Genomic DNA, 27,723 nt, shown 5'->3' with positions numbered 1-27,723 from the left:
GTAGGGGGGGGGACTTCCCTTTTATCCCTTCACCAATCCCAGCCTCCACCTCCTAGCCCCACCCCTAACAACCTAGTTGCTGCCTGGGCTGCCTTAGGCAGCCACACCTGTGGCTGCTCTGCTGCTGGCTCTTCCAGGCTACTCCCTGCCCTTTCTAGCCTGCCTGTGGGTTTGCTGTGCTGCTGCACCTCTCCTGCCAGCCTCTGGGTGGTAGTGTGGCCCAGTGCCTCCTTTATTGCCTTTGACCTGTTGCTTGAGTTGGTGCTGGCTGGCTGCCTCTGCCCTCTTGTCTCTTCTCCCCCTGGCTGTTCTTCCCCTGGGCTGAGGGAAGAGGGTGCCCTGCAGCCCTGACTGGGTAACTAGCATTCATTAGGACTCAGGAGGCGTCTCCTAGCCTGCCTCCTGTTGTTCAGGCTTTGCCTGACCTTGCACCTGCAGCTTTGCCTGAACTTTCTGCACCTGGGGCTTCTTTGGCATTCTTGGCCCTTGTTGGTGTCTCCGACGTCTGTCCTCTCCTGGCTGGGTGAGTGTTACGGGTGGTAGGGCTGGACTGGGGGGCTGCAAGCCTTGTTTCTGGGGTGGGTGTCCCTGGGGCATTCCCTAAGTCCGGCCCCAGCACCGGACACAGTATCTCTACACCAGGGCTTTTTTTCAGCAGGAACGCGGTGGAATGGAATTCCGGCACCTCTTGAAAATGGTCACATGGCTGGTGGCCCCGCCCCCTGATCTCCAGACAAAAGGGAGTCTTGCCCTCCGTGCCATGTGGCGCGGAGGACAATCTAAACTCCCCTCTGTCTGGAGATCAGGGGGCGGGGCCACCAGCCATGTGACCATTTTCGCCAAGGGTGATTTAAATGTTTAAAAACTCCCCCCTTGTTCCAGCTGACCCAAAGTGACATCATTGTGCAGTCCAGAGTTCCATCACTGAGTTCCACCACCTCTTTTCCCAGAAAAATAGCCCTGCTGTTCAATATACTTTTAGCACATGTTCTTCACATGTTGGGAGACACAGTGTTAGCTGGGAAGCATAGTTTTAAATGACAGAGCTGGTGGAAATCACTTTGGATGTGAGCAGGACTTTTTGTCAGCTGGAACACGGTGGAACAGAGTTCCAGAGCCTCTTGAAAATGGTCACATGGCTGGTGGCCCCACCCCCTGATCTTCAGACAGAGGGGAGTTTAAATTGACCTCAGGGGGTGGGGCCACCAGCCATGTGACCATTTTCACTGAGGGCAATTTAAACTTTTAAAAACTCCCTCCTTGTTCCAGCTGACACAAAGTGACGTCATTGGCCCTGGGAGCATATGTGCACTTCGCGCGTGCTCATGTGGTACCAGGGGCACCACCTCCCGCCAAGAGTTGCCCCCTGTGCTGTCAACCCACTGAGTTCCACCACCTCTTTTCCCAGAAAAAAAGCCCTGGATGTGAGAGAATTTGGATGAATTCTCTCACAGCCCACCACTGTCTCTGGCATCTCCCCTTCTAGAGCCTTTGCCCTGCCGAGGCTCAGCTAATTCAAAGTTTTAAGCAGCAATGGTAGTAGGGTAAAATCTCCAGAAGGGAAGACAGTCCAGCATGCCTGAGGCAGCAGAGGGCTATGAGAGAATCCGTCCTCTCTGGAGCAATCTCCCCTGGCTCTATCAAAACTACACTTCCCGGTTAACATTGCGTCTCCCGACACTTGATGGACATGCGCCCTGGCATCTCATGTAGAGAGAATCTCGGTGTCAGGCCCCTTTTACAAATCCTATAGCTAGTTCTAATTGTGTCTGTCTGTTTTAGGCCCATGCAGATCAAGTGGCTGGTACGCTCCAGATAATCGGTAACTTTTCTAGAACATCAGGTGCTTCTCAAGATGACAGATCTGGTGGTTTTCCACTGTCCTAGCTGTGAAATGAGGTTCCGTTCCAGGCAGCTGCTAGAGAAGCATATGGAAAAATTTTGCATTGGAAGAGAAATTGTAAATGATGCCAGAGACCGAAAGAGACAAGGGAAAGAGCCGAAGCAAAAAGACACACCAAACAGCACGGTAGAATGTTCTGTTGCTTTTTGACAGGCAGAGAAATATATATTGCCTACATTTTCAACTTCTCTACATTGGGGGGGCTGAAAATGGGAAGGGTAGACTTACGCCCCTCTGTTTTCATTACCTGTTAATAGGTAAGGCTTGGCCAGATATTTTTTAAAATATCTTTTAAAAATCTTTTTACTACTTTCTTGAACACATACCACAGAAAGAATTATTTGCTTTCTCTTTTTAGCAGTAAGTTACAGATAGGCTTTTTCACTTGCTTCTCACCAGCTTTTCTAACTATACAAGTAGAGATTGTGGCCAGAGGGATGTATACTAGCATCTGAAAACAGACACAAAACAATATAGAGGTTAAAATTAGTGTCATTCTAAAGGGTGTTTGCTTGAATTGTGTGGTTTACAACCACTGATGTCTTCAGCTCTGTCAGTGACATCTGTACAACTCCGTTCCACATATCATTCCTATTCCAACTGAAGCATTAGGAGGATGTGTGTGTAAACATGTATGTGTGTATATACATGTGTCACACATGCACACTTCTATGTGACAAATGATTGCAGTTTAAATTCTGAGAAAGTATGATTACTGTGCAACAGAAATACTTCCTTGAGGAAAGGACATGTGGATGTTGGATAATAAATGCAGAATTATAGTTGCATTATAGTTAGAGATAGGCACGAACTGGGAAAATACCAAACTGTACGGTTCATGGTTCATCGCGTTTCATGAACCACAAACTTTCACGAACTTGCCCTGGTTCGCAAACTGGTTCATTTGGTTTGTGAAAATGTCACTTCCGTGGCAGCAGAAGGTTTGCAGAAAGCCTAGGTGCCTAGTGCCTAGGAAACTGATCAGCGTCAGGCTGTCTGCAGTGACGAACTGAAAAACAAAACAAGCCAACCAGCCTAAAGTTCATGGAGGATTGTCAGAAATGGGCTCTGACAAACTGCTGGTTTGCAAACCATGAACCAGCCTGGTTTCTGATGAACTTAGGTTCGTATTTCGATTCGTGCCCATCTCTAATTATAGTTGAATTATAGTTGAATAATAGTTCCAGAATTATATAATTATTAACATAATTGGGGAATGCCCCTAAATCAGGAAGGTCTCAATCTTTTCTCATTAAGTATCAATTAATATTGCTACCTGTGGGAGTGGCCTAGCTTCTTCACATCTTTACTCTGGGGCTAAAGGATAGTATCAATACATCTAATTTGCAACATGGCAAAATCTGTGGATTATTAAATCCATAGACTGGAGCCATGAACAGACAAGAAAAAATTTCTACAAACCTGAGAAAATCCCTAATCAGAGAAATCTGAAATCTTAAATAAAAAAAAAAATTAGGAGGGTTAAAATCCCATCAAATGGTTGCCTAATACTATACAACCTGCATGACTCACCCAGCCCTGGCTGTTGGCTATTGTTCAACAGCAGCCATCCCATGCAGTCCAGTGAGGTGTAGGGGATAGCATTTTGGACTAATATTTTGGAGATCCAGGTTCTAATCACCACTCTGCTATGAAAGCTCACTGGGTGACTTTGGGCCCGTTTAGACCAGTTACACGCTCTCAGCCACTGGGTTGTTATGAGGATAAAATGGAGGAGAGGAGAATGGTATAAGCTGCTTTGGGTCCCCATAATGGAGAAAGGTGGGGTATAAATGAATAAATGATGTAGCTGAAGATAGACAAAAGTTTGCTGGGTGGGAAGGAGAAAAGGAAGCTGGGAAACATGAGGAGACAGGGTTGACAGGAGAAGGGGGGAAAGTAAATAAGTGTAGGGTGGGATACAGGGAGTATTGAGGTGCACCCACTCAAGTCCCTGCAGGTTCCCCATTGTGCAACTGGGCCTGGCCTGGCAGCCAGCAACACACAGAATTTTCCCAATGAGAGGCTGCCAGGGATATAGGAGAGAAAACTGAAGGTGGAGAGGGGTGGATAAAGCTAGGTTGGCTGGTGAGTGGAAAGGAGAGAAGGGAGCAAGAAAAGGGGACAGGCTATGGAGGCTTTCAGGGAAGGGAAAGAGGAAATAGTATGGGAGGGGAACATACGATTACCCACCCCCACAAATCCTTGTGCCCCCCTTGTAGTAATATATTTCACAGCTGTTCCTTAAGGCCATTATTTAAACATTTCCATGAATTCTTTCTCCAATCACAATATATTTTCCTGTCAAACATCCATCTTGCACTGATTTCTTTTCTGACCTGCTTGTGGTTTCTGTGGTACAGTATCTTCAGCTACAAGAGCCAAAAGCCAAGACGCACCACTTTATGCACTGGGAAAATGAGGCACATGAGCAACAAGCACATCACCTTAGAAGCTTTCACCATACAGGAAATGCTTCAGACAGTCAGGCTTTGAAGAAATTGACTGAAGAGGTACTGCATAAAAATTAATGTGTATATATGTGAGCTCTAGCTTGATACTCGTGCTTTGCTATGGTATTTAACTACTTTAAATCCAGTTATTATACTTATGGGGATGTAACATTTTTTGGTTTGTGTGTGTTTTTTTAAAGTTGGTTTTGTAGTATAATAGCATAGTACCTGAGCTTCACAAAGGTGTTTGAATAAAGTGAAGTGTGTTGATGCCGAAAACTGATGAAGTGAATTTCAAAATTTAACAAATATCACTATAATTTTGAACTAATTTATTTAGTAGCCAGTTTGTGTACACATTTTGGAAGGGATTTTTCTCATTGTCAAAAAGTTACTTTTTTGTCACCACAGAAGAAAAATTAGCCAAATAAATGAAATTGTCACCTGAGTGTTCTAGATCCACCTTCCCATTTGGTGCATCCCTCCAAGCTTTTTTTTAAAAATAAACATCCCAGTCTTGTAACCACCTTCCAGGACGACTTAACGCCGTCCGTTTTCACACTTCTTACCTGCCAGCAAAACGTCGCCCAAAACACCGGGAAGACAACGTCTTCTCGTGCAAAATCGCGCCAGGAAGACGCTGTCATCCGGAGTTTTGTTTGAAATTGCGTCTTCCTGGCAAGAAGACGCGCAAGAAGATGCTGTGTTCCGGGTGTTTTGCGCGATGTTCCGGCAGCGGGTAAGATGTGTGAAAACGGCCGCCCACTCAGAGCAGTTTACAAAGTATGTTGTTGCTATCCCCACAACAATCACCCTGTGAGGTGGGTGGGGCTGAGAGAGCTGTGACTGACTCAAGGTCACCCAGCTGACTTCAAGTGGAGAAGTGGGGAATCAAACCCAGTTCTCCAGATTAGAGTCCTGCTGCTCTTAACCATTACATCAAACTGGCTCTTAAACATTAGCTATTAGGTCTCAGTAAAGCGAGTGGGTGTAAGTCTGTTTTCCTTCTATGCCAATTGTAATATACTTTGTGCTTAAATGCCTAGTGAGTACTCTACTGCTGTGATTCTAATGGAGATTATTGCTAGGCAATTAAAGAAGCTAAACTAGCCATCCCCAATTACATGATATAAAGTACCATATTGAAGTTATTTGCTTGACTGTTTTGTCCCGACAGTGATGCAGCTAAGCCATTACAAGCCTACCTCTTTGATATGGACCAGTCTTATGAATTATTCAAAGGGTCTCCAAAATACATTGAGACTATAGCTCAGAACCTTCCGGTAACTATTATAAATATGAGATGAGTCAGCAGGCAAAGCTTCTTTAGACCTACAGGTACAGTGATGGAAAAATTTAGTTTTTGAATTTCTAAAGTCACACAGCTCTTAAAGGCAACAGGACTATTGGCAGGGAAAAGGTTGGTAACTTTAACCAATACCTAGAGATGGAGCGTGCTGCTAAAGGAATTCTATTTCCCTTTCACAGTTCCACAAACTGAGAATGTCCTTGGAGGACACGCTTCCTACATTCAAGACTTTCCAGGCAGAGGTAAAGCAGAGTGTTTGAGGACTTTGGAAGAACAAAAAATCTTGCAGGAGCTACAAGACAATTAAAATACATGCAATTCTACAGAAGGGCTTTAGGCCTTGGAATACCAAAGGAAGCATGGATTTATTGTTTGTTGTACTGATTATTATAATATTCCTCTAGTTTACCTTCTGCTTTCATTCTTAAAGTCTTCATTTCTATTCTTAGTTCCTCTGCCCATTTCATTACCAGCTGCTTTGACCATGTTTCTCTCCCTGGTTCCCTCTTCCCGCTTGGATTTTGCTCAGGCAACTAACTTGCCTTTAAATCATCTTCCTTTCTCTGCTTTCTTCCAGCTCTAACCCATCTCCTCACCTTCAATACTTGTCCATTGCTACTCCCTGTGTGTGGAATTCCCTTCCACCAAACCAAGAATTAGTTCCATCCAGTGCATTTAAAATCTGTTGAAAATCTAATTGCCCCAGTTTATCTTTCAACTAAATACATAAGAAATTGATTCCCCCCCCCTTTCCATTCTGCGCTACATGGGAATAGCCTTCTTCAAGTATGACACTTAGAGAAAAATATGGCCAGAGGAACACTTCCAAGCTGTACAACAGTGTAGATTTCAGTCTTCAAAGAATTGGTCCACATTCATACAGGTTCTGCAGCAAGATAATTTCTTGAGAACACAGCCATGTGAGCTATGTGATGAGTGGTTTACATCAAGCAACTCCACATATGTACCAAGCAGTTTCAATTCTGAATTACAATGGTGAGATTAAAATAAACAGAACTGCTTATGAAACTTTGACATTCAAATTAATTGCCACATGGAGCTACTTGTCATGCGGTACGCTTTTAGGTAGTTCCCAAGCACTACATATATATTAGAATTTGGCTTAAAGAAAAGTTAAAGCCAGCATGGTGAAGTTCTTAGTGTTGGTCTTGGATCTGGATGACCCAAGTTCAGAACCCCATTCTGCAATGGAAGGTTGCTAAATAACTTTGGGTTAATCACACACTCAGCCTAACCTACCTTGCAGGGTTGTTATGAGGATAAAATAGAAAAGTTTGTAACAATGAAGCTGCTAGGGGCCCCAACTGGTGAGAAAAGTGGGGTATAATTGAATTAAATAAATAATCATAAAATAAAGTTAAAATAAAAGGATCACAAGCTGGAGGTAAGCTTGTGGTAGAACTGTGTAATTAATCCCCATTAATCACAAACTATCCAGTTGTTGTCCATGGCATTCATGCAACACCATTCTGCATAATTTATGGGCTAAATATCTTATTATCCGATGAACACATGGGGTGCTCAGCAACTGCAATAACCCTGAACTAAAAGCACTTAAATTTTAGTTTTACAGCAACCTTCAAAGGTATGTTAAGCTTAGAGAGTGATTTGCCCAAGGCTGTGTCTCTATCATATTTTTATCCCACGCTTCCACCAAATTTCAAAGTAGCATACGTAGTTCTCCTTTCCATTGTTTCATCGTTACAGTAACCCTAGAAACAAAACTAGGTTGTGCCAAAGTGACTGGCCCAAGGTTACTCAGGAGGATGCTTCGTGGCTGAGTAGGGATCTGAACATGGGTGTCCTCAGCCTTAGTCCAGCATCCAAAGTACCACACTGCACTGGCTTACATAGGTGAACCAGCATTTGATCCTGCCTTTCCCACATACCAGCCAAACATTCTAGCCAAAACACCACACATGCTTCCAGTAGACGACAAGCTGGGACCATCTGTTCAAGAATTCACACTTTTCATATGTTGGCTTGGATCCCAGAAAGGATTTCCACAGGCAGAGAATTTTTGCTGATCCTCCTTTTCCACTGCAGACTTCTGCCTTTCCACAGCTTTTTTTGAGGATTGCTTGTCCCCCATGAGCAGCAGGTGGGAGAGCAGAAAATCACACTTTGTGGATGTAAGTCTCTTCCATCCACAGAAATCCTCCATGTGATCAAGCCACTATTGATAATGGTCTCTTAGCCCTGAGAGATTACTGACTTCAGAGCCAAAGTTAATTTTTTTGTCTCCTAGGATAAGAACAGACACCAAATGCTCCATCAGCAGGAATTCTGGCAGCGCCAGCAGCAAATGGCAGAAGCACATGAACATCAGTTGGCTGATATCCAAGCCAGGAACCAATATCTGGAACAGCAGAAGGATGGTAGGAGAAAATCAGAGCACATACTGGATTATCAGACTCCTGTGGATGCCTCTTGCACAGTTCAGTTTCTAATAGTGCCCTGAACTGAACAGCACAACAGCTAAAGCCTGGGTCTGGCGCACAGGGCTTATTACCCTGCACATCCTAGAAAATGATAGGAGGAACAGCTATATACAAAAGAACTTGCCCAGAAGTAACTCTCAGGCTGCCAAGTGTGCTTTCATATGTAGGAGCTGTCTTGCTACATGTTTCAGAGTTCAAAATGAGGACTTGGTGTCAGATATGTGATGAGAATTTTGTGCCTCCTAGAAACATGCCAGCCCTTGTCTGCTTACAACCATGGTGCTTCAGCCTTAACCCTCATTGCATTTTTGCATCTTTAGACTGCCCCATGAAGCCATTAATGGCTCTTTTCCAAAATCATGTTGCTTACATAGCTACACACAATTTTTGCAATGGAGCCAACAGCAGCTGCCTGAAATGGCTTAAGGATGAAAAACTGTTCGGGGAGAACCTGAAGCTGCTTTTCCCCATATGCTGCAGTCATGAGCGGAAAAGGACTGGTGTGCATTTGGGAGGCACAAAACTTCCATCACATAAGAAATACAAAGTCTTTTTGTTGTCTACCAACAAATATGAGGACTTTGTAATGTGTAGCAAGGCCTGAGCTACACATGTATATAACAAGGCAGAGTCCTCACAAATCTGTATAATTTCAAACTACTGGTGAGGATTTGTGTACTCTTGAACAAAAACATTATTTGCAGTATATAAAACTAACATATTAAAAGAAGATTTATAGCCTTGCCTTTCCCCCAACTTTCTTGTTTTCTGCATGTAGGAATCTTTCTCATAGGGAACAATTGCATCATGTGAGCCTTCACCTGTAATATGAGCAATATAGTTGAGACGATCATTAACCAGCTCATCAGTTTTTAAGAAGTAGGCCAGAGAGAACATATCAACTCAACACAGATATGGAGACTCTCAGTAAGGTGGATTAGGGCTCTGGTTACAAGATGACAGCTTGGAAGATGGTGCAGCTATATTCTGAACAAGGATGTGATTCAGAGAATATTAGTTGATATAAGGCAGATGCACTGCTATTCTGCATTCAATTTTTTATTTGTTCAGAGATCCATAGACGTTTGTCTGAGATGAAATTAGGGAATTCAGACACATCTCACATTGAGCAGCTGCTGGTGGAGCTGAAAACCCAGGAAGGGGAAAACCTGCTTGCTTTAGATGCCTTGCGAGAACAGATTGGACTTCTGCAGGCAGCAGCAGAGAGCAGGTAAAGCTCCAAGTGAGACAACCACTGTCAATAGATGTAACTCTGCCAGGGTATGTGTGTCAGGGAGCTAGAATCCCCAAACTTGGTGAATCTGTAGGCACTTTTGGAATTGTGAGGAAGGGTATTGGGGCGCCACCACAAAATATCTGCTATGGAGGGGTGATCACAAAATGTTGGTAGGTTATAAGCCAAGTATCCTCCTGTGATGGTGTCATCTATTTCCAAATGGTGCTCCGTACAGACCCAAAAGTCTACAGAAAAATCTCTAGCACCAATCTCTAGTTGGGGAGGGGAAGACAGGAATCTCCCTTTGCATTAGGGAAGACGTACTTTGGGAGAGAAACAAGCAGGTATCAAAACACACATTGGCAGGCAGCATGGCACCCATAGGTGCCACATTGTAGATCACAGAACTAGAAGTTCACTTCCAGTTCTTATGATCCTGATATGGGAACCAAGGCGGAGGTGGAGGTCTACAGAGGTCCAGGACCATACTAAGAAAGTCCTTCCAATCATCCATAAATTTTTAGAGTGGGGGCCAAGCTTCAAGTGACGAATGACACTTGCCTGGCAAGTGAACAGACTCACGTGTATTCCTCCCTGTTCACTTGCCATTCACTTGCTCTCCACTTGATCAAGTGGCGCGCAAGTGAACAGCAAGTGAACAGGGAGGAAAACACATGAGTCTGTTCACTTGCCAGGCAAGTGTCATTCATCACTTGTAGCTTGGCCCTGGGTGAGGTGGAGATGCAAACAGCATCAATGAGTAAAAAAACTGGGAAACCCTTCTACATTCTTATCCTTCCTGTTTCATTTTTTTAGAAGCAAACCAGAAGCGCTCACAAATAAAAAGAGAAGCAGTGCTACAGACAAAATGGGAAAGAAAGTCTCCCTCAAGCTTTTACCATTCCCTGCAGCTGTTGGACCTCTCTCTTCGGAGATACAGTAAGCAGAGGCAGTGCGAAGATGAATGGGGCAATGCTTTCTGTAAACAGAGGATTAATATGAATGTTGACTGGTTATATTTTTTTGTTGTTTGCTGTTGGTGAAACTTTTCTCCGTTTCAGGAAACTTACAACTCTGAGTGGGATGTCTGGTGTCACTTTTCAGTAGATGAGAGAGGAAACTACTCTTTCTCCAGTGGATACAGTCAGTAGGGTTGCCATCTTCCTTCTCCCACCACCATTGAACCCTTAGCAGTCATATGAAAAGCAGAAGTTCAGCAAGTGCAGCTTTTCCCAGCCTTATATCATGACAGAAAAAAGTTGCCCTGTTGAATGCTCCAAATCAAGGCATATAACCCCCTGTGAGGAATAAATAACATAGGGATGCTGTGACTTGATAATTATTTTGTGTTTACTACAGGGCTCTGTATATGGCTTATGTGCAGAGTGGAAACAATGATCACAGCATCCTCAATCAGATATATGAGTTGCAGGCAGAGGCCATAGCACTGGAGAAGGCTGGAGCAAGGCCTGAGCACAAGGGCAGAAAGAAGAGTAAGTTCTGTTTCCCTGCCATCTTCTTCTGTTTTTTACACTAGCCTTTAAGTCTAGCATCTGTGCATCTTCCTTGAAATTAATTGGGCCTTAGTGTTCCCAAGCCCCAGTGCTACCACTGTGAGCTTAGGGGAGACCACTAAATGCAGGAAGGTCTTTCCCATGAAAACTCAAGCTACCATACTTTTGTTAGTGTTTAAAATCCCCATGACAACATGTTTGTTATGTTAACCCAAAAACCTTAGAAATTCTTCCTCAACTACTTCCTGAAGCTGTCCTTGTTGGTGATTGGCATTCCTTCCTGCCATTGCAGAACATGAAGGTAGCTCAAACACTTACCCATGGGGTTTGGATGCTGAACTTCTGGCTGTTGAGCTGGAGAATCAGCGGCTGGAGGATGAGATATTCAAGTTGAAGATCCTAAGGGACAGAAGGAGAATGGAGGATGGTAGGGTCCCCTGGTCTATATTTTCAGAGATAATTCCAGGGAAACTTGATACCTGTGATAATAATCCATAAGAATGTTGTAGTGATGGGTTATTCTTACTCTAGCCCCTGTCAATTAGGACTTTGGCAGATTGGCATAAGTTTTAATGTGGGGAACTTTGTTTTGAGCCAACATATGGGACAAGAGATTTCATAGTTATTTACCTATGGGTGCATAACTGCAGGCCAATTTGGCTATATGCAAATTCAGTTTTCATATCAGTCTCCTAAAAAATAAAAGGGATGAGTTGCAAGATAGGCTAAGTGTTCTGCTATATGTTTCAGTTTAGCTGATATAAGGACACTATACTAGTAGTTTGTCCTAAAAGGTCCTTGTTCCTTTTCATCTTGTGTAATCTGGCAGGTTGCTAATGGCAGAAGATGTCCCTAGAATGCTTAAAGGAGACCATGTTCCCAAAGAATCTTGTTCCAGTGGCTTAGTATCTAAGTTCTGTTCACTTCTTATGGATGCTGATAATCAGTATATTTAGCAGTCAGACCCTCCTCCCACTGAGGGGCAATTTATACACATGAAATCATAAACACTCCTTCCTCATATATCATAAGCCCAGGGACTACCTGGCCCAAAGTGGATGCCAGCCAGACGGAAGCCTGGAAAAGTATCAGAGTGTGAGTCAGAGTGGCTGACTGACTGATGTCCCTCCACGCCCCGGAAAGAGATGCATAAGGTCTTCCAAGAAATTCTTGACTTTGCCTAATCAAGCTATTCAGCAAACCTGGTATCTTTTCCCATCTGGTACTTACAGGGTCATCAAGCACTTTTTCACATATTTTCCTCAGATAGGACCCATCAAACCTCTTCCAACTTATTATCCAACCTCCGGAAAACCCATTAAGTTATTGTTTTGGGGAGCAAAGATATCAGCTTGCCCCAGAGAGCATTTTGCTCTATAATTGGACTCCCTGGCCACCAGAGCCTTCTCTTCTTCTCTTGTGGAATGCTGGTCGTTTTGCTGCTGCCTTCATAGACCTCTACCTTTGAGACTGGCATATATATCACCTTCCCTAAAACTGCTTTCTCCCTCTTTCCCTCCTGATTTTCTTAGTTAACCTTGTATGTGTGCTGTATGTGATTTTCTGTATGTTTGCCCTTTTAGTTCTCTTTCAATTTGAAAAAAAGCTTTCCAATTGAACATCTGCCTGTCTTATTTGAGAGTTCTCTAAGGGAATAACCCCTGTAAACTCAGGTTGAGAATCCCAGTTACCTCCTCTTGCTTGTTTCCTTTAAAGCTAATTCCCACAATGAATTAGGAGACTGCCTGTTTGGGGAACGCTATGGCCTTTGGTGAATTAAGCAGAAACAGCAGGAAGTACCAGTCCCACAAAGGGGGAACAAGCGCTTGAATTGGCTCCAGTAAAATGCCAGGACACCAATGAAGTACATTTCTGGCTGCTGCTCTTCCTCATAACATGAAACAACCTTTTCCCAATATTGTCACTAACAGCTTCTTTGGAAATCTGTCTTAGCTTTAACCTTCTCTGTCACTGAACTATGATACTCTGCTAATGAGTTCTCCTTTGCTCAGTACTCTTTCTCATCTCCCTTTACACCAGGATGTTTGAATAAGGAGCTGGCTGAGCTCCAGCAAGTACATATGGCAGAGATGGCTCAGCTGCATGCTGAGATTGGCATGCTGAGATATGACACAGAGAGGATGAAGCCACGGAGGTCCAAAAGGTCATCGCCCCTTCTACCCCCTGCTATAGCTCCACCCTTGCCACTTCCACCCCCTCAGCATCTTCCAGGGCTTCCTGACCCCACTTTCCCAACTGGCAACGTGGTAAGTACTTTTTTCTTTAGGGAAGATTCAGGGGAGATTCCTTCTGCTGTTTATATGAATAGGATCCATCTATGCAATGCATGCCAAGTGTGGCTTCCTCATACTTACTTTAATTATTTAAAATATTTATATGCTGCTTTTCTCCTGCATTACAAGGCTCAGAGTGGCTTACAGACTTTAAAACCACAACTGAAATACCTCAAGATAACATCAACTAATAATTCCAGTAAACACCAACAGATACCACTCCCTTCCTGACATCACTCACATCTCAGAGGCTCTACAGAACAACTATCAAAAACAAAACAAAACTCCCAAGCACTCTAGGTCTAGCGGTCATGGTCAGTTATGGGGAAAGTACTCTCCCCTTCAAAATGTCTACCAAGCCAAAGCCATGTAGCTGAGCAAAAACAGAATGTAATAATATATAGTTAGTGGGAAAGTTCTGGGGAAGCATGCAAGGGCCTGCATTTTTCTGCATATGTACTCTTGACACTGAGCAGTAGTTTAGTAGTTTTGCCCCCACCCTGAAGCCTCCATCTCATCTTGTTGTGGTCCTGGGGTGTGATTGTAAAGCCTATTTATTTATTTATTTCAAATTTCTATTCTGCCCTCCCCGCGAGCGGGCTCAGGGCAGATAACAACATATTAAAATACAAAATACAATAAAAACAACATATTAAAATACAATAAAAATCCATACACATTTAAAACAGGATGGTGGACAGCCTTCACAGGGAGGGTTAAGATTTTATACACACACCCCCCTTTTTTTTCTTTTTTTCAGAACCTAAAGAACCCATTGTACCTCAGCCTTTCATTTTGTTAAAGACTTAAGGTCAAACTAGACATGAAGATTGGGTGCCGTTTTGCAAAATAGGAAACAGGGAGTAGGGCTGCCAGGTCCTCCAGTGGGGGCAGGGGACCCCCAATTTGCAGCCTCTGCCCCTCGCTGCCACTCACCTAGCCGACGAGGGGAAAAGGCACGGAAACCTCCCCCTGTGCTATTTTGACACAGGGGAACAGCTTGGGTGGGAAGGCAGGAGCTCTTCCTTCCCCATGGTGGCATTCTGAGGCTTTGGGTTCTTCTTTATTTTTTAATAGACATTCTTCATGGCTGGTGTGCAGCTTCAGGCTGCTGTGCAGCTTCAGGGAACCTGAGCTGGGTCTGGGTACTTAGACCCAGCTCTTTGAAAGCCTCTTTACCCTCAGTCACAGACATGTCAGCACATGGTAGCCAGAGGAAAATCATTTGTGTACTCTCCTTCCTATCTCCATGGAAACAACATGATCACTTATGCTATTGAGCTGTGTTTGAATGCAGTTGAGCTGGAGAATTAAGGCATGCATTGCTAAGTGCAAGATTCAACTTCTTGTATGCCATGATAATTGCTCAGTGATATGCCAAAAGCTGAATCCCACATATGCACATAGCTAACTGACCTAGGAACAGGAAACAGCGTATGTATTACTGGCCACAATTCCAAGCATTGGTTCTTTCTTTTATGGACTTAAATGGCTTGGGATTGGAGTGATTGAAGGACTATCTCCTCCCATACTATACAGTCTGCCAGTTAACATCCTCTTCTCAGATCTTGCTCTTCAGGCCTCCATTTCTCCATGCAGATGTGGAAACTAGGCATTTTCAGTGGCAATACCTCACCTTTGGAATGTTTTCTTTCTGGAGGCTTGCTGGGGCCTACTCCACTGTCTTTTAGACACTAGACCAAAACATTTATTTTTTACTCAGGCTTTTAACTGAGGGTTTCTATCTTGGTAGGCTGTCTTGATAGTGTTCTTCTAACCTGCGGAATCTTTTGTGTGTATTTTTAGGCTGTTCGGTATTGTTTTATATTGTTTCTAACAGCTTGTTTTTAATATTGACAAATATGTTGTTGTTTTTGTTCCATTATTTTTACTTGGAAGTTCCCTCAAGCAGATCTCTAGGTGAACCAATATGTAGGATTCTTTTCATGCTTTCCATATATTGACACGGTCATGTGAATAGATCTTATGGCCCCACTCTAGTGTTTCAGCATGGGGGCATATTTAAGGAGCCTGTACGGTTAAGTTCTAGGATACACACAAGTACACGTTTAGTACATATGAAAACATTTTCACTTGTGGACTTGAGAAAACTGGAGGAAAAGGGCTTTCCATTCATTGAAAGACTAGGTGATGTACTGGGGGCTTCATGCTCCCCTAGCAACAGATATTCTGGCCACTTTGCTCAGAGGTTAATTTTTTTAATGACTGGGTTAGATTGTTAAGGGATTAGTAGTTTCCTTGAGAAAGCAAGCTTCATTATGTTTGGTGTAGTGGTTAAGAGCAACAGGGGCTCTAATCTGGAGAACCAGGTTTGATTCCCCACTCCTCCACTTGAAGCCAGCTGGGTGATCTTGGGTCAGTCACAGCTCTCCGGAGCTCTCTCAGCCCCGCCCACCTCACAGGGTGATTGCTGTTGTGGGGATAATAATAACATACTTTGTAAACCACTCTGAGTGGGCGTTAAGTTGTCCTGAAGGACGGCATATAAATCAAATGTTGTTATCATTATTCGTTTTGGGATTACCGCTGGTATTTCCCTTGTATATTGTTTAGTAACTTTAAAACTCTCCATCAAATTTCTGCATATGACAGAACCCTGTTGGATCATCAGCTACAGTAGTGAGCCAGTACTTCCTGGATCCCTCTGATGCCCTGGGACCAGCTCCGTATGATCCAGCGTAAGTCAGTTCTGTTAGCTTAAGAGACAGTCATACATTCCTTCCTGAGAATTCCAGACTCCAGACATCAATCTTGCATAGAAGATTGTTTGGACAGTCACCTTGTAGACTGAATGTGGCTGGCTTGTTCTGTCATATTAACATTCCATCCAAGCTCATGATAGTTGACCTGGAGCTGAAATGTCTAGATTTCTACCATCTCTGCAGTGGTAGAGCCAGTTTTTACATGAGATTTTTCCCTCTCTGCAGGTCGGGTTTTGTGGTATTCTATGACTTCATTTTGGGTCTGGATCCCACGTTCTACCAGGTTTGCCTGGTTTCTGGACTGTACCGTAATGGGCAAGAATTGGGCAAATCCACCCCATTGCCTGTTGTCTTTTCTGACATGGGGCAGTCCCCAGATCGTGTGAAGGGTGGACAGAGAGGGAGCTGTGCCATCTTAGCAGCCAGACAGCCAGTCCCAAGGTAAGTTTCAACAGCAGCTCCCGTGAGATCTGTTCTCTAGCAGGCCATTATTTGGGTAGCTGTTCTCTGTTGGAAATATTTCTAAAAATGTATTAGATGTTATGTAGGTGTAATTTTTCAGCTGGTTTAAATGGTTTCAGTGAAATTGCAAACTGAGTCACAACCTTCTAAGTCCGCTGAAGTCAGTGGGCTTAAGAAGGGTGTAACTCTTTTCAGGAAAATTGATTGTTTTCTCTGGTTTTAATGCTGTATTTATCCTTATTGTTTTACTGTTTCAGGAATGTATATTGTTATAAGCCACTTCACATGTATTTCTGTGGAGGGATGTAGTATAAATATTTTAAAGAAATAAATAACAAGGGGTCATAGAGGGGTCCCTTCTATTCAGCAACCCATAATAGGCAAGCATTATTGGCTTGGATGCAGGTTTTTTGTGTTGACAACTGTTAAGCAAAGCCTTGCAAGACTGGCTAAACAGGAAGATTCTGCTGTTGCAATAGCTCAGACTTCTACAGAGTACTGAACTCTCTGTTTTATGTACCTCATTTACTGTGGGTGTTTCAGCAGACCCCAGCATTTCAATTTTTTCTTTGGTTTTTAGTCCCAAGGAAACCATTTGAAAACATTTGTCTATATACTCTACGGATTGGTCTACCTCAGATATTAGTTTCAGCCCATTTTACCCCCTGTTGCAGTTTTCATATCCTGTGTCAATATTTACAAGGTGTTTAAACGAAAAGTAGTCACTTTAAAGGGTGAAAGTCTGTACCCTAGCACAACTGTAAAAATATAGACCCTAGATCAGGATTAGCAGAGGAAAAAGTACCCTTGTTGATGCAATTGTAATTGTTTTCTCAGAGTCCTCCCTTCATCTTCAATTGCCCTTGTAACTGAGCTTCAAGCTTCCGGAGGCTTTGATGCTTATGGGCAGGAGATCCAGCATCTGGTGCCCAGGGGGTGGGCCAAAATCCACCTCTTTGACCATCTGCATCAAGTGTTGAGTGGGCACTGGAAGGTCCCCATCCGAGCGCTTCCAATGAAGCCAGGTCTAACTGCAGAACAGTTGAATGGTGTGCCCCAGGTGAGAACCATTAACAAAGATTGGAGCAGGCTCCCTGAAAACAGGAGCAAGTTCCTTACCCACACAGTCATTCCTTCTGCATCATGGAGAGGATATTCTTCTGGTACACTTATGGTGAACCACTAATATCCCCGCTGGTTTTGATTTTCTCTTTTCTCCATTCCCCCTGTGCAGTGCGCCTCTCTCTCTCTTTGTGACACCTCATTCCTTATCACAAACGTTCCCAGGCAGATGCCTGATTCTTAGAACCCTTTAGCCAAACCAAGACCCATTGCTTCACCTTTCCTTGGGTTAGTTTTGCTTCCGTTTTTATTCTGATCAACTGTTGTTTTTTCTTGCAGGCTGGCAAAGCAGAGCTTTACTTGCGACTTGTGAATGCAAGAGATGCTGATATGCAGTCAATGGCTGAGATCCATCCTGGCAATGCCCCTCTGTACAAATACCCTCCCATAGTAAGTAAGATTTCATGGCAGCTACCATTTGTTCCCTTCCAATTTTTTTGTTATCCATCCGTAAATTAGCCTGGAATCGGTAGCCTCTCCTTCTGGAACATCTCTGAGCTTTGTCACTAAGTACAAGAAGCAATTTGAAAGTAGGTCTATTGGATATGGTATCAACCCATTCCTTTGAACAAATGTACAAAGGATTATTTTAATATCTGCTCTTGCAGATTTACAACTGGTTGAAACTTTGGAGACACATATAAATGTAGAAACAATCTTTGAGATGGTTCTCACACTACCTCTAGGTATATCCCATTCCCTGTTTATGTGCAAGTGCGGAAGTCTTGTGATTATGTTCTAAGATTTTGGTTAGTTAGCTCTAGGACACAGCTTCCTGGGAATACAAGAAACTCATCTGAATTTCTGGTATGCAGATTTCTACATATCATTCCTAATATCAAATTGGGGGAGTTTATATAGAATTCTGCCAACCAGGGCTTTTTTTCAGCTGGAACATGGGGGAACGGAGTTCCGGAACCTCTTGAAAATGGTCACATGGCCATCTTCGGCGCAGTGGCGCAGAGGGCGATCTAAACCCCCCTCTGTCTGGAGATCAGGGGGCGGGGCCACCAGCCATGTGACCATTTTCTCTGCAGGAAACCCACTGAGTTCCACCACCTCTTTTCCCAGAAAAAAAGCCCTGCTGCCAGCCAAGTTTTAAAACTTGCCTCCAAAACTCAGACAGGACCCAATCCAGAAGGAATTTCTCCTGCACAATTCCTATGAAACCATGTTGCAGAAAAACACTTTCTTCTATTCATGCCAAGGGATGCTACCCTGGAGAACTTCCATGGGGATTGTGCTGGTTTCAGGACACTACCATTGCTTGTTTTCAGTTTTGGTGGGAGCATCTCTCTGAAACGTGTATTGTGGGATGAACAAGAGGATTGAGGCCTTGTTTTTTTTCTCCTTCTGCTTCCTGTGTTACCCATCTTTACCTGTATGCTTTTTTCCCTTCCTGTATAGGTAACCAATGGCACAGTACCTTCTGCAGGCTTCCCTCCAGCCCTGAATTCTTTCCACCCTGTCCCCACCAGCCTGTCCTTTTCTGTCCCCCCTTACACTGGCTTTGTTGATCCCCCTCCTGCTCAGGAGCAGCCTTTCCAACACAAAATTAAGCAAAGGTGAGAAAAGAGAGAGACAACACCCATTCTCTGTGCTGGACTTGGCTTTTCTTGTAATGAAAATGAATAATCATATCTAAAAAAAACTGTGTGCACATATACCTGTCTGTTTTGTGTTAAAATTATTGTACATCTCTAATCCAGCAGATTTTCTCTGTGTTGTTCACTGGGCTTGGTCCAAAGACTGTATTAGAGGGCATCTGCAAAGCATGGGCTTTTCTGTTAGTGAGTTTAGATGGGCTCAATTTGTCACATGTGATCTTCACAAACAGCCTGTACCTGGAGTTGTTTCCAGGTTCATCTGTTACACTATAAAGCAGGGACCATGGAGACCTCAGTCCGCAATTATCCACACAACCTAAAGTGCAATGTTGATGAAGAGTTCTTTCACATTACATTATGCCAGTATGAACCATTTCTCTTGAAGCCCCAATTTGGCTCTAGCATCAAACTGACAGGAAAAGAATTTGTTGTCAGTGTGTACTCTAAAAAATGGTGGGATGAAAAAGCCTTTTTAAATAATTTTTGAGGTTTATAAAAATCATCTCTACAAACTAAACTGCCTCCTTTATGGCACATTGATACCAATTGCATTGGTCCTAAGAAGTATGTATTTCCAAATAATTACCTAAATATCCTTTGGTCCACTTGCTTAAGGGAGTTGTCAATTGCCTTTTGCCAAAATATTTACTCTTATCTTAATGGCCAATCCGTCTCTTTGAAAAGAGGATCTATTTATTTAATCTTATGTATCTATAACTGGATAATTATTTTAATATATTAAGTGGCTTAGCTTCCAGAGAACTATTCTAGTCTCAATACCAGTAGCTTGCATTTTAAAGTTTTTCAATCCTTAGAATCTGACTGATGAGCAAGTGCTCCAGAGGCTACCCCTCACCTTGAGAAAAGAAGGCATTTGCTTATAGAAACTTTCTTGGGGAAGCACGATCCACTGTGGTAGTAATAAGGCTGTAAATAAGAGTCTCTCTTCTGACACATGTTCTTCACGTGTCGGGAGATGCAATGTTAGCTGAGAAGTGTAGTTTTAAATTACAGAGCTGGCAGAGATTGCTCCGGAGGGGACAGATTCTCTCACAGCCCTCTGCCACCTCTGGCAAGCTGGACTGTCTCCCCTTTTGGAGCCTTTGCCCTGACAAGGCTTGGTTAATTCAAAGTTTTAAGCAGTGAGGGTGGAAGGGGAGATAGTCCGGCACGTCAGAGGCAGTGGAGGGCTATGAGAGAATCCATCCCCTCTGGAGCGATCTCTGTTGACTCTGTCCTCTAAAACTATGCTTCCTGGCTAACATTGCGTCTCCCAGCACTTGACAAACATGTGTCCAAGCGTCTTGTGTACAGAGACACTTAAGTTGTGTCTTAATTTTTAAAATTTTAGAAGTAGCATATTTTTAAACCTTTTGGGTTTTTATTGCCCATTCTCTTTGGTAGTTCCTTCTCTCAGCATATTATCAGGAAAAACCCATTCCTGTATTCAAAGTATAGACCAGTATGAATCTGTGAGTTCTCAACCCCAATACTGAACTAATTGGAGTGGGTATAAGGGAAGGTTGGGAAGCCCCTTGTGATGAGACAGTGGAGCTGGTTACCTTACCAAAGGATTACCCTCCTTAAAAAAACCCTTTGCCTATGGCTTCTACCTTGCAGTGGGTGATTGGAGCATATAGAAGCTACAGGGAATAAGTGTTAGAATGTGCAAGGCATTAGCCCTGTTCATCAGTGAAGGCACACAGAATCCATGTACAATGTACGCTTGATGTTTCTTTATATATGTACTGAGAAATTCTCATGTTACATTCAATGCATGTGCTGGTGAACATATGATTTAAGCCCCACATTTATCCCTGTACTGATCCATGGTTTTATTTATAAAATTAAATGTCTTAAGTTTTTCTTGCAAACACATATACATAGGTACATGCAAGTGATCACTGTAACATGTGAACAGGGCTACTGTGTAAAAAGGGTGCACTGAACCCCTCAAGTGACAGATGACAGTTCTGGTCTGGATGTAACTTTGGTATGATCCAGTCATTGTGGCTATTCTTTGTCACTGTTGCTTTCTTATCTCCACAGTCGCCAGACATTTCAAATGAAAAATGTGTGCAAGCAAATGTATGGCAATCATAACAGCATAACAATATTCGATTTATATACCGCCCTTCAGGACAATTTAACACCCACTCAGAGCGGTTTACAAAGTATGTTACTATTATCCCCATAACCACAATCACCCTCTGAGGCGGGTGGGGTTGAGAGAGCTCTGAGAAGCTGTGACTGACCCAAGGTCACCCAGCTGGCTTCAAATGGAGGAGTGGGGAACCAAACCCGATTCTTCAGATTAGAGTCCTGTTGCTCTTAACCACTACACCAAACTGGCTAAAATTAAATAAATAAAAAAAATCTTTAAAGTGTCTTCTGGACATGTCATTAGGTTTTTACATTTGTGTACAAGACCTGGGCCGTTTCCACAGGGCTTACCTCCCCTCGGAACGACACAGAACATCGCGCAAAAAACACGGAAGATCGCGTTTTCTCGCGCGAGATTTGCTCGTCATCACGGAAATCTCGCACGAGAAAATGCGATCTTCTGCATTTTTTGCGCGATGTTCTGTGTCGTTCCGAGGGGAGGTAAGCCCTGTGGAAATGGCCCAGTACACAGCTGTTTGCAGGTGCATGCAGAAGCTACACAGACTTTGACAAGCTCTGTGCAAGTAGGGGTCTCATATAGCCTGAAAATGTTCTGAACACAACATCTGTGTGCTTTTCAGTTGTGCCTAGGCATTAAGTCCTTCGTGCCCAATTCCTGTTCTGCTTGTCCTTATTTTTGTTTAAGTCACACTTTTATCGGGCCATCTTTCCACCTTTATTCTTTGAATAAGTGTTGCCTCTCCCTTTGTAGTAAGTCAGTTGAAGAAACACCCATCCAAAATCCTTTGGTTGCCTTAGGAATCTGGAGTATCCAGCAAGTGATTGAAGTCTAGGCAATGGGAATTTAAACTGAGCCTGTTATGGTAAACATGAGAATGTAACAAGCAGTCAATGAAAGAGGAGAAGAGTTGGAAAAACTAAGAGCAGAACCACAAGTGACAAAAGGCACAGATTGGACACTGGTCAGCTTCCCTCAAGTTTTGATGGGAAATGTAGGCATCCTGGTCTCGCAGCTTCGCTCTCTGACTGCTGTCCAATGGACTTTTCAACTGTCACTTGTCCAACATTCCGCCAAGCTGCCTACATTTCCCATCAAAACTTGAGGGAAGCTGACAAGTGTCCAATCTGTGCCTTTTGTCACTTGTGGTTCTGCTCTATGTCTAACAAATCTGCTTCTCCTATTCTTCCTCAGGCTGATTTCTCTGATATCTCAATAGGAATCACACTTCTGTAGTGCTGTTGCTCAGGCCTACTGTTGTCAAATGGAACTCCTCACTGTGTTTGTCCCACTACAGGCTCTATTTTGCTTTGAGTCTTTTCTAAAGCACTTAGTAATTTTAGATGCTATTATTAATAAATGATCTCTGTATTCATTCAAGCCTCATCTCTCAACCAGAACTATTGCAAAATGCAGCTGAGAGTGATTCTGATATATGGATCATACAAGAAATAGCATCACGCATGATGCCTCCTTCATCTTCTATTTCCCCTCCATTCAGCAGCCACACATTCTGAGCTCTGCACTATTCTGTATCCCCAATACCTGTTCTGTAATACAGCTGACATGTATCTTTTTATTGGGGTGGCCATCTAATTAAATAAATCTTAGTCAAGTAATCATGTGGATTTTGCTTAATTATATTTGCATGTGAATAAAGAGTTCCAAAGAAAAAGCGATACTCTGTGTTATTAATGTGTGCAGATGTCATAGCAGGTATCAGAAAAGACACCATGAATAAGAGAAAATATAGATTTTTCTAGGTTTTAAAAGGGGACTTAGATTTATGAAAGCGAGGTCTATCTGTGGTGAGTGAAGGAAACCTGTGAAACTCACAGTGCTAGAAGGCAACCTCAGGGAAGGCCGTGGCCTCTATGCCCTGTTTGTTAGCAGTCCGGGACAACTGGTTGGCCATTGTGTGAAACAGGATGCTGGGCGAGATGGACCACTCTTGTGATCCAGCAGGGGTCTTACTGTGTTCTTACGTTAGAAAGTTTCTTCTAGGTTGACATCTGCTATCCACAGTTTTTGTAAGATAATAAAAGCGTTGTAAATTTTCTGTCCAATTAATTAGGGGCACATTTTGTACTCAATGAAAAGATTATAACTTATGAACGGGCAACCATGCAATCCCATGCAGAGTTAGACATTCTAAACCCATTAAAGTAAATGTGCTTACAAGTGTTATGTTTATTAGTGTACTGCAAATAAATTGCAACCTTAACTTCTGTTGGGTTTCTTACTCATTGTTATGCTGATTATGGTGGGGGGGGGTTTTCTTTAGTTTGTTCTATAATGTCAGAATGAAAGCTGAGGTTCGTAGAAAGCTGTTGGTGTAAACCCCGACTGTAGACTGACTCTATTCAGCTTCCTGTCATTCATCTTAGTCAGCCCAAAATCAGTCTCCAATTTGTGGGGACTAGCTCGCTGTTTAGTAAGAGCCTGTTTTAGCTTTGCATGTTGTATAGTTATCATGCATTCCACTAATTAGATACAAAGGTGATGCACCACATCTTAGACAAAAAGTCTCCTAATGCATATGCTTGAGTCCTAGCAGGAAAATTTTTCTTCCCGTATTCTTTCACTTACATCATATTATTCTTACCCTTATACACCTATATGGTCCGTTTTATTTAACATCCTGACATCTTGTTCTTAAGTGTATCAGGCTTCTTCCAGATACTCCCTTCTGGCTCATGTGCTGCAGTCTGCTCTCATGCATGGACCGGTCCTCCTTTTCTTCATTTTTCCCATCTCTCTTTATGCTACCTTCTGGGCTGTGGCACTGGAAGCTCGCAGGAACAGAGATCACAGGCTTCTCGCATGTTCTTCCAGGTAAAATGTAATCATAATTTGACTTTCAAGTTCCCTCTGAATGCATATGGGAAGATTATATTTTCGAAGCACAACAGTTGCAATAATCTTGAGATGACAATGAGTTTATTCTAAGTCACAACAGAAACTGTTCATGATGATGTTACTGAAAATGCCATCTGCTGCTCAAAATAGGGGCTATTTCACTGTGTCCTGAAGTTAATTCAGACCATTTGAAGGAATTCAGACTATTTGAAGAAGGCATACTAATTCAGAAGTATAAATGGTGGTAGAAGGATGGACCCAGATCAAAGGTCCATTTAGTCCAGTAGCCACTAGAGTGTGTTTCCCACAGTGGACGGTCATAAGCTTCTAGAAATCTCTTAAGCAGGACATAGCGTACCATTATTCCCTCCCCAGTGTTATGCACAAACTTGTGCCTTAGGTGTCCCTCTCGCCAATCACAATAAGAGACACACACACCACGGAGTCCTGTAGAATGAAGCAATATATGATTGTTTAATTTAAACAATGGAGGAGCCCCTTTTTCACAGGAGTAGGTGGTCTCCTTGTGTCCGGAGCTCATCAAAATTACAATAGAAATACAGGCAATTAATACTTTCAGATAATCATAACAATATTACAGTATTCTAATATTTGATATCTTATTGGCTCGTAACATATCTAGGGTCAGTTCTGATTTGAAGATGCAATTCTGGGCTGGCCCCTCTATTTGGGGGAATTCCAGTCTTCACAGTTTTTTTTCTCTGCCCTCATTTTGGAAGGACACTGTCTAACCTTTTACCTACTTTCTTCTTGGCATAATACTTTCAAGGGTGCCAATGAATCTCAATCTGGTGGATAGGAAGGGATGTTTTCCTATTCGTGCCCTTTTCCCCAGTTTCTTATCAGCTTTAAGGAAGATAATACCACAGGTGGCCAAAACCAGCTTGCTGCGTCAAATCAGTTTTCTACAAAAGGCTCTCTGGTACTGATTTCTATTGGAATCTATAGAATAATATAACATATAATATAAGTGCAGCCCTAAAAGCAGTATATCAGTTCTTACAGAGTTTCAAGTCTTCTTGTTTCAAGTGTCAAATTCTTACAGGTTACATTACAAGTACTACTTTGGCTCCTGAGCATAGAAAAAGTGCAAAGCATGTAATACTTAAAAAGCATAGGTTTTGTATATAAAAATAAGTATATAAAAAACCTCCAAATCTATATCCATCACCAGCAACTAGTTTCCAGTACTTTTGGGGGCATACAGGAGACATGGAGGTTCTCTTCAGCTATCACAGTTAAATGGCTGATAATCAGATAAATCCACAAGCAAATGGCTGATAGATCTTCTATCAACTTGCGTAATTCCCATTTAAGGTCATTGAAGCTGGTGACTATCATATTTAGTAGGAGTGAATTCTGTAAATTAATTATGAAGTATGGTACTTTTATTGTCTCTGTCATCAGTCAGTTTCATTAGATGATACCAGTTCTGATGTTATGGGAGAGAGAAAACTGTCTCTACTATTTATACCATACAGTTTGGCCTCTTTTCTTTAATTCAACACTACTACTGGATAGAAGTTAGGAAACAGTCTCTTGCTCTCTGATCAAAAGAAGCATGCGTAGAAATGACAAATGAGTTAAGAAGGACCTAATTATTTCAGAGCAGCTGAACCAGCATTCCAGAGGCCACAACCACAGCAGGAGAACACCAGGAAGGAGAAAGAAGGAAGTCTGTTGGGGTTTATCCTTGATAGAGTTAAAGGTGCCCCCCTGGGAGATGGGGCTATCCGGCTGACAGGCTACAACCAGAAAACTGGACAGGTATGGACCAAAGTATTAATTGGCTACTAAATCAGGTAGCTACTTCCTCTCATGCCCGTAGCACCTTGTTGAGGAAAGTAGCTGGTTCACATCATTATAATTCATAGGCTAGAAAGAAGGCATAATACATTGCAAAATGTCAGAAAAGATTAATCTTTTATCTTGAGATAACCAGGGGAGGTGGTTATTTCAGGTTTGACTGGAGCCATTTGAGGGACTTGTTTCCAAGTAAATGTTTGGATGTTTGTTGCAGACTTTTCAGAGGAGTTGTAACAAATTAAAGTATCTGTACCCAATTAAGGTTTTGAATTGTCCAGTCTGCAAAATTTATCTCCCAAACTAGGCAGCATTGAAGAACTTCAAATAGGTCTGATAGATAATGCCTTTTCGTTTTGTGAACTTTTCTCTTGTATAGAATATTTAGATGGGTTCTTGTTGTGACTCTTCCCCAGCAATTCACACAGAAACTTCTCTTAGAGTTAAATCTTCTAATTTTTATTCAGATAAACTCTGGTCCTAAATACAGCTGATTTTTCATGTTTTTCGTCATGTGATTTTTTGCTGAAGCTAACGTTGCATCGTTGCACACCTGCATTGATTTCTTTCTTACAAAGCTTTGACAATGTTGGAAAATAGATTAAAAGTCTATTGCTAGCCATCTCTAGCAATTAATTGACTTTTAATTGAATCAAGATCTTAACCTATTGTTAACTATTTAGAGGTCATACAAAGTACAGAAAAATATGTATATAATCTTTTATATATCTGATTAAATTCAAATGCTGCATCAGAGAGAGCAAGTGTAGGGGATGGCCTAGAGAATATTAGGGCAGCTGTAGTCCTAGTATATGGTGTGGATCTTGGATATCCTGATTTCGTGTACCCCCACTTAGATGAACAGTGGAAGAAGCTAAGTTCTTATTGCTCCAGCTAGTCCAGCTAAATAACAGGTTTGAATTTGAAGGATGTTTATCATCCCCTTTATATCACATAAATTGATAGGCTAGAAATAGAAATTGATAGGCTATAAATTTTGAGAGTAATTTTTACCCTGCCTTGACAAGTTGGACAAAGTTCTGCATGTCTTTTCCATAGCTTAGTCTCCCGGCTGTGAGCTCTGTGTTGCTTAAATCAGGTAGCACTGCCAACCTCCATGTGGGACCAAGTTCTCCCAGAATTACAATTCCTCTCTGAATGACAGAGATCAGTTCCCCTGGAGGAAATGGCAGCTTCAGAGGGTGGAATCTATATGATCACATCAGTGCTGAGCCACCTCCCCTCCTCCCTCCGCACAAATTTCACCCTCCTCAGGCTCCACCCCAAGTCTCCAGGGATTTCCCAAGCCAGCACTGGCAGTAGCAACTCTAAAATCAGGATATGTGGATTCTAAGAACTGAAAACATATCTAGTGCGCTGTCAATATCCCAGCTGTTCTCCATGTTACTAATTAAACATGTTTATTCTTTGGGTAAGTCTGCAACCCTCATTGTGCAGATGCTGGTGTAATATGAGTAGGGAAAGCTGGTGAAACCATCCTACCACTTCTTACAGGCCCAAGGAATGCATCTAGTGAGGTGCATCTACTAATACCTTTTCTGATAGCTTAAGCCAGAATTTGGTCTATTAGCTATATTTTTTTTACACTTCTCTCCAGGTGATTGGCACCAGAGATTCAGGACTGAACTACTGCACTGATCCTGTCAGATCCAACATCAAGCATGGCTATTTTGTATTTGGAGAACAGGAGGTATGAAGTACTGTAGTGGACTAAACAGAGTAGTGGACAACTTTGGAGGTAGGGGAACCAAACTCACATGTCTCAGCTTGGTGAGAGATGTGAAGTTCACTGAATTGTCTTAGGAGAGTTA

At 42.5% G+C, this 27,723-nt stretch overlaps 1 protein-coding gene across 5 annotated transcripts in view; it reads left to right on the top strand.

The window, feature by feature from the left end:
• The window catches only part of CCDC17 (coiled-coil domain containing 17), a 58,610-nt gene that overhangs the window by 12,344 nt on the left and 18,543 nt on the right, over positions 1-27,723 (top strand). For 2 of the 5 annotated variants that reach the window (XM_054981281.1, XM_054981279.1), the window contains exons 3-18: positions 1,783-2,029; positions 4,267-4,416; positions 5,845-5,907; positions 7,935-8,064; positions 9,199-9,358; positions 10,181-10,303; positions 10,724-10,857; positions 11,171-11,305; positions 12,919-13,145; positions 15,786-15,871; positions 16,121-16,336; positions 17,195-17,417; positions 17,759-17,869; positions 18,887-19,044; positions 25,696-25,855; positions 27,510-27,602. In XM_054981281.1, the coding sequence (XP_054837256.1) occupies positions 1,856-2,029; positions 4,267-4,416; positions 5,845-5,907; positions 7,935-8,064; positions 9,199-9,358; positions 10,181-10,303; positions 10,724-10,857; positions 11,171-11,305; positions 12,919-13,145; positions 15,786-15,871; positions 16,121-16,336; positions 17,195-17,417; positions 17,759-17,869; positions 18,887-19,044; positions 25,696-25,855; positions 27,510-27,602 (2,343 nt within the window). In that variant the 5' untranslated portion in view covers positions 1,783-1,855. Of the gene's footprint in view, positions 1-1,782; positions 2,030-4,266; positions 4,417-5,533; positions 5,695-5,844; positions 5,908-7,934; positions 8,065-9,198; positions 9,359-10,180; positions 10,304-10,723; positions 10,858-11,170; positions 11,306-12,918; positions 13,146-15,785; positions 15,872-16,120; positions 16,337-17,194; positions 17,418-17,758; positions 17,870-18,886; positions 19,045-25,695; positions 25,856-27,509; positions 27,603-27,723 lie in introns of those variants that run through there. The other 3 variants (XM_054981283.1, XM_054981282.1, XM_054981280.1) reach the window with 3 other exon arrangements.

This window comes from Eublepharis macularius, chromosome 5, assembly GCF_028583425.1.
Source record: "Eublepharis macularius isolate TG4126 chromosome 5, MPM_Emac_v1.0, whole genome shotgun sequence".
Classification (NCBI taxonomy): domain Eukaryota; kingdom Metazoa; phylum Chordata; class Lepidosauria; order Squamata; family Eublepharidae; genus Eublepharis; species Eublepharis macularius.
This window is presented reverse-complemented; position numbering and strand designations above follow the sequence as displayed.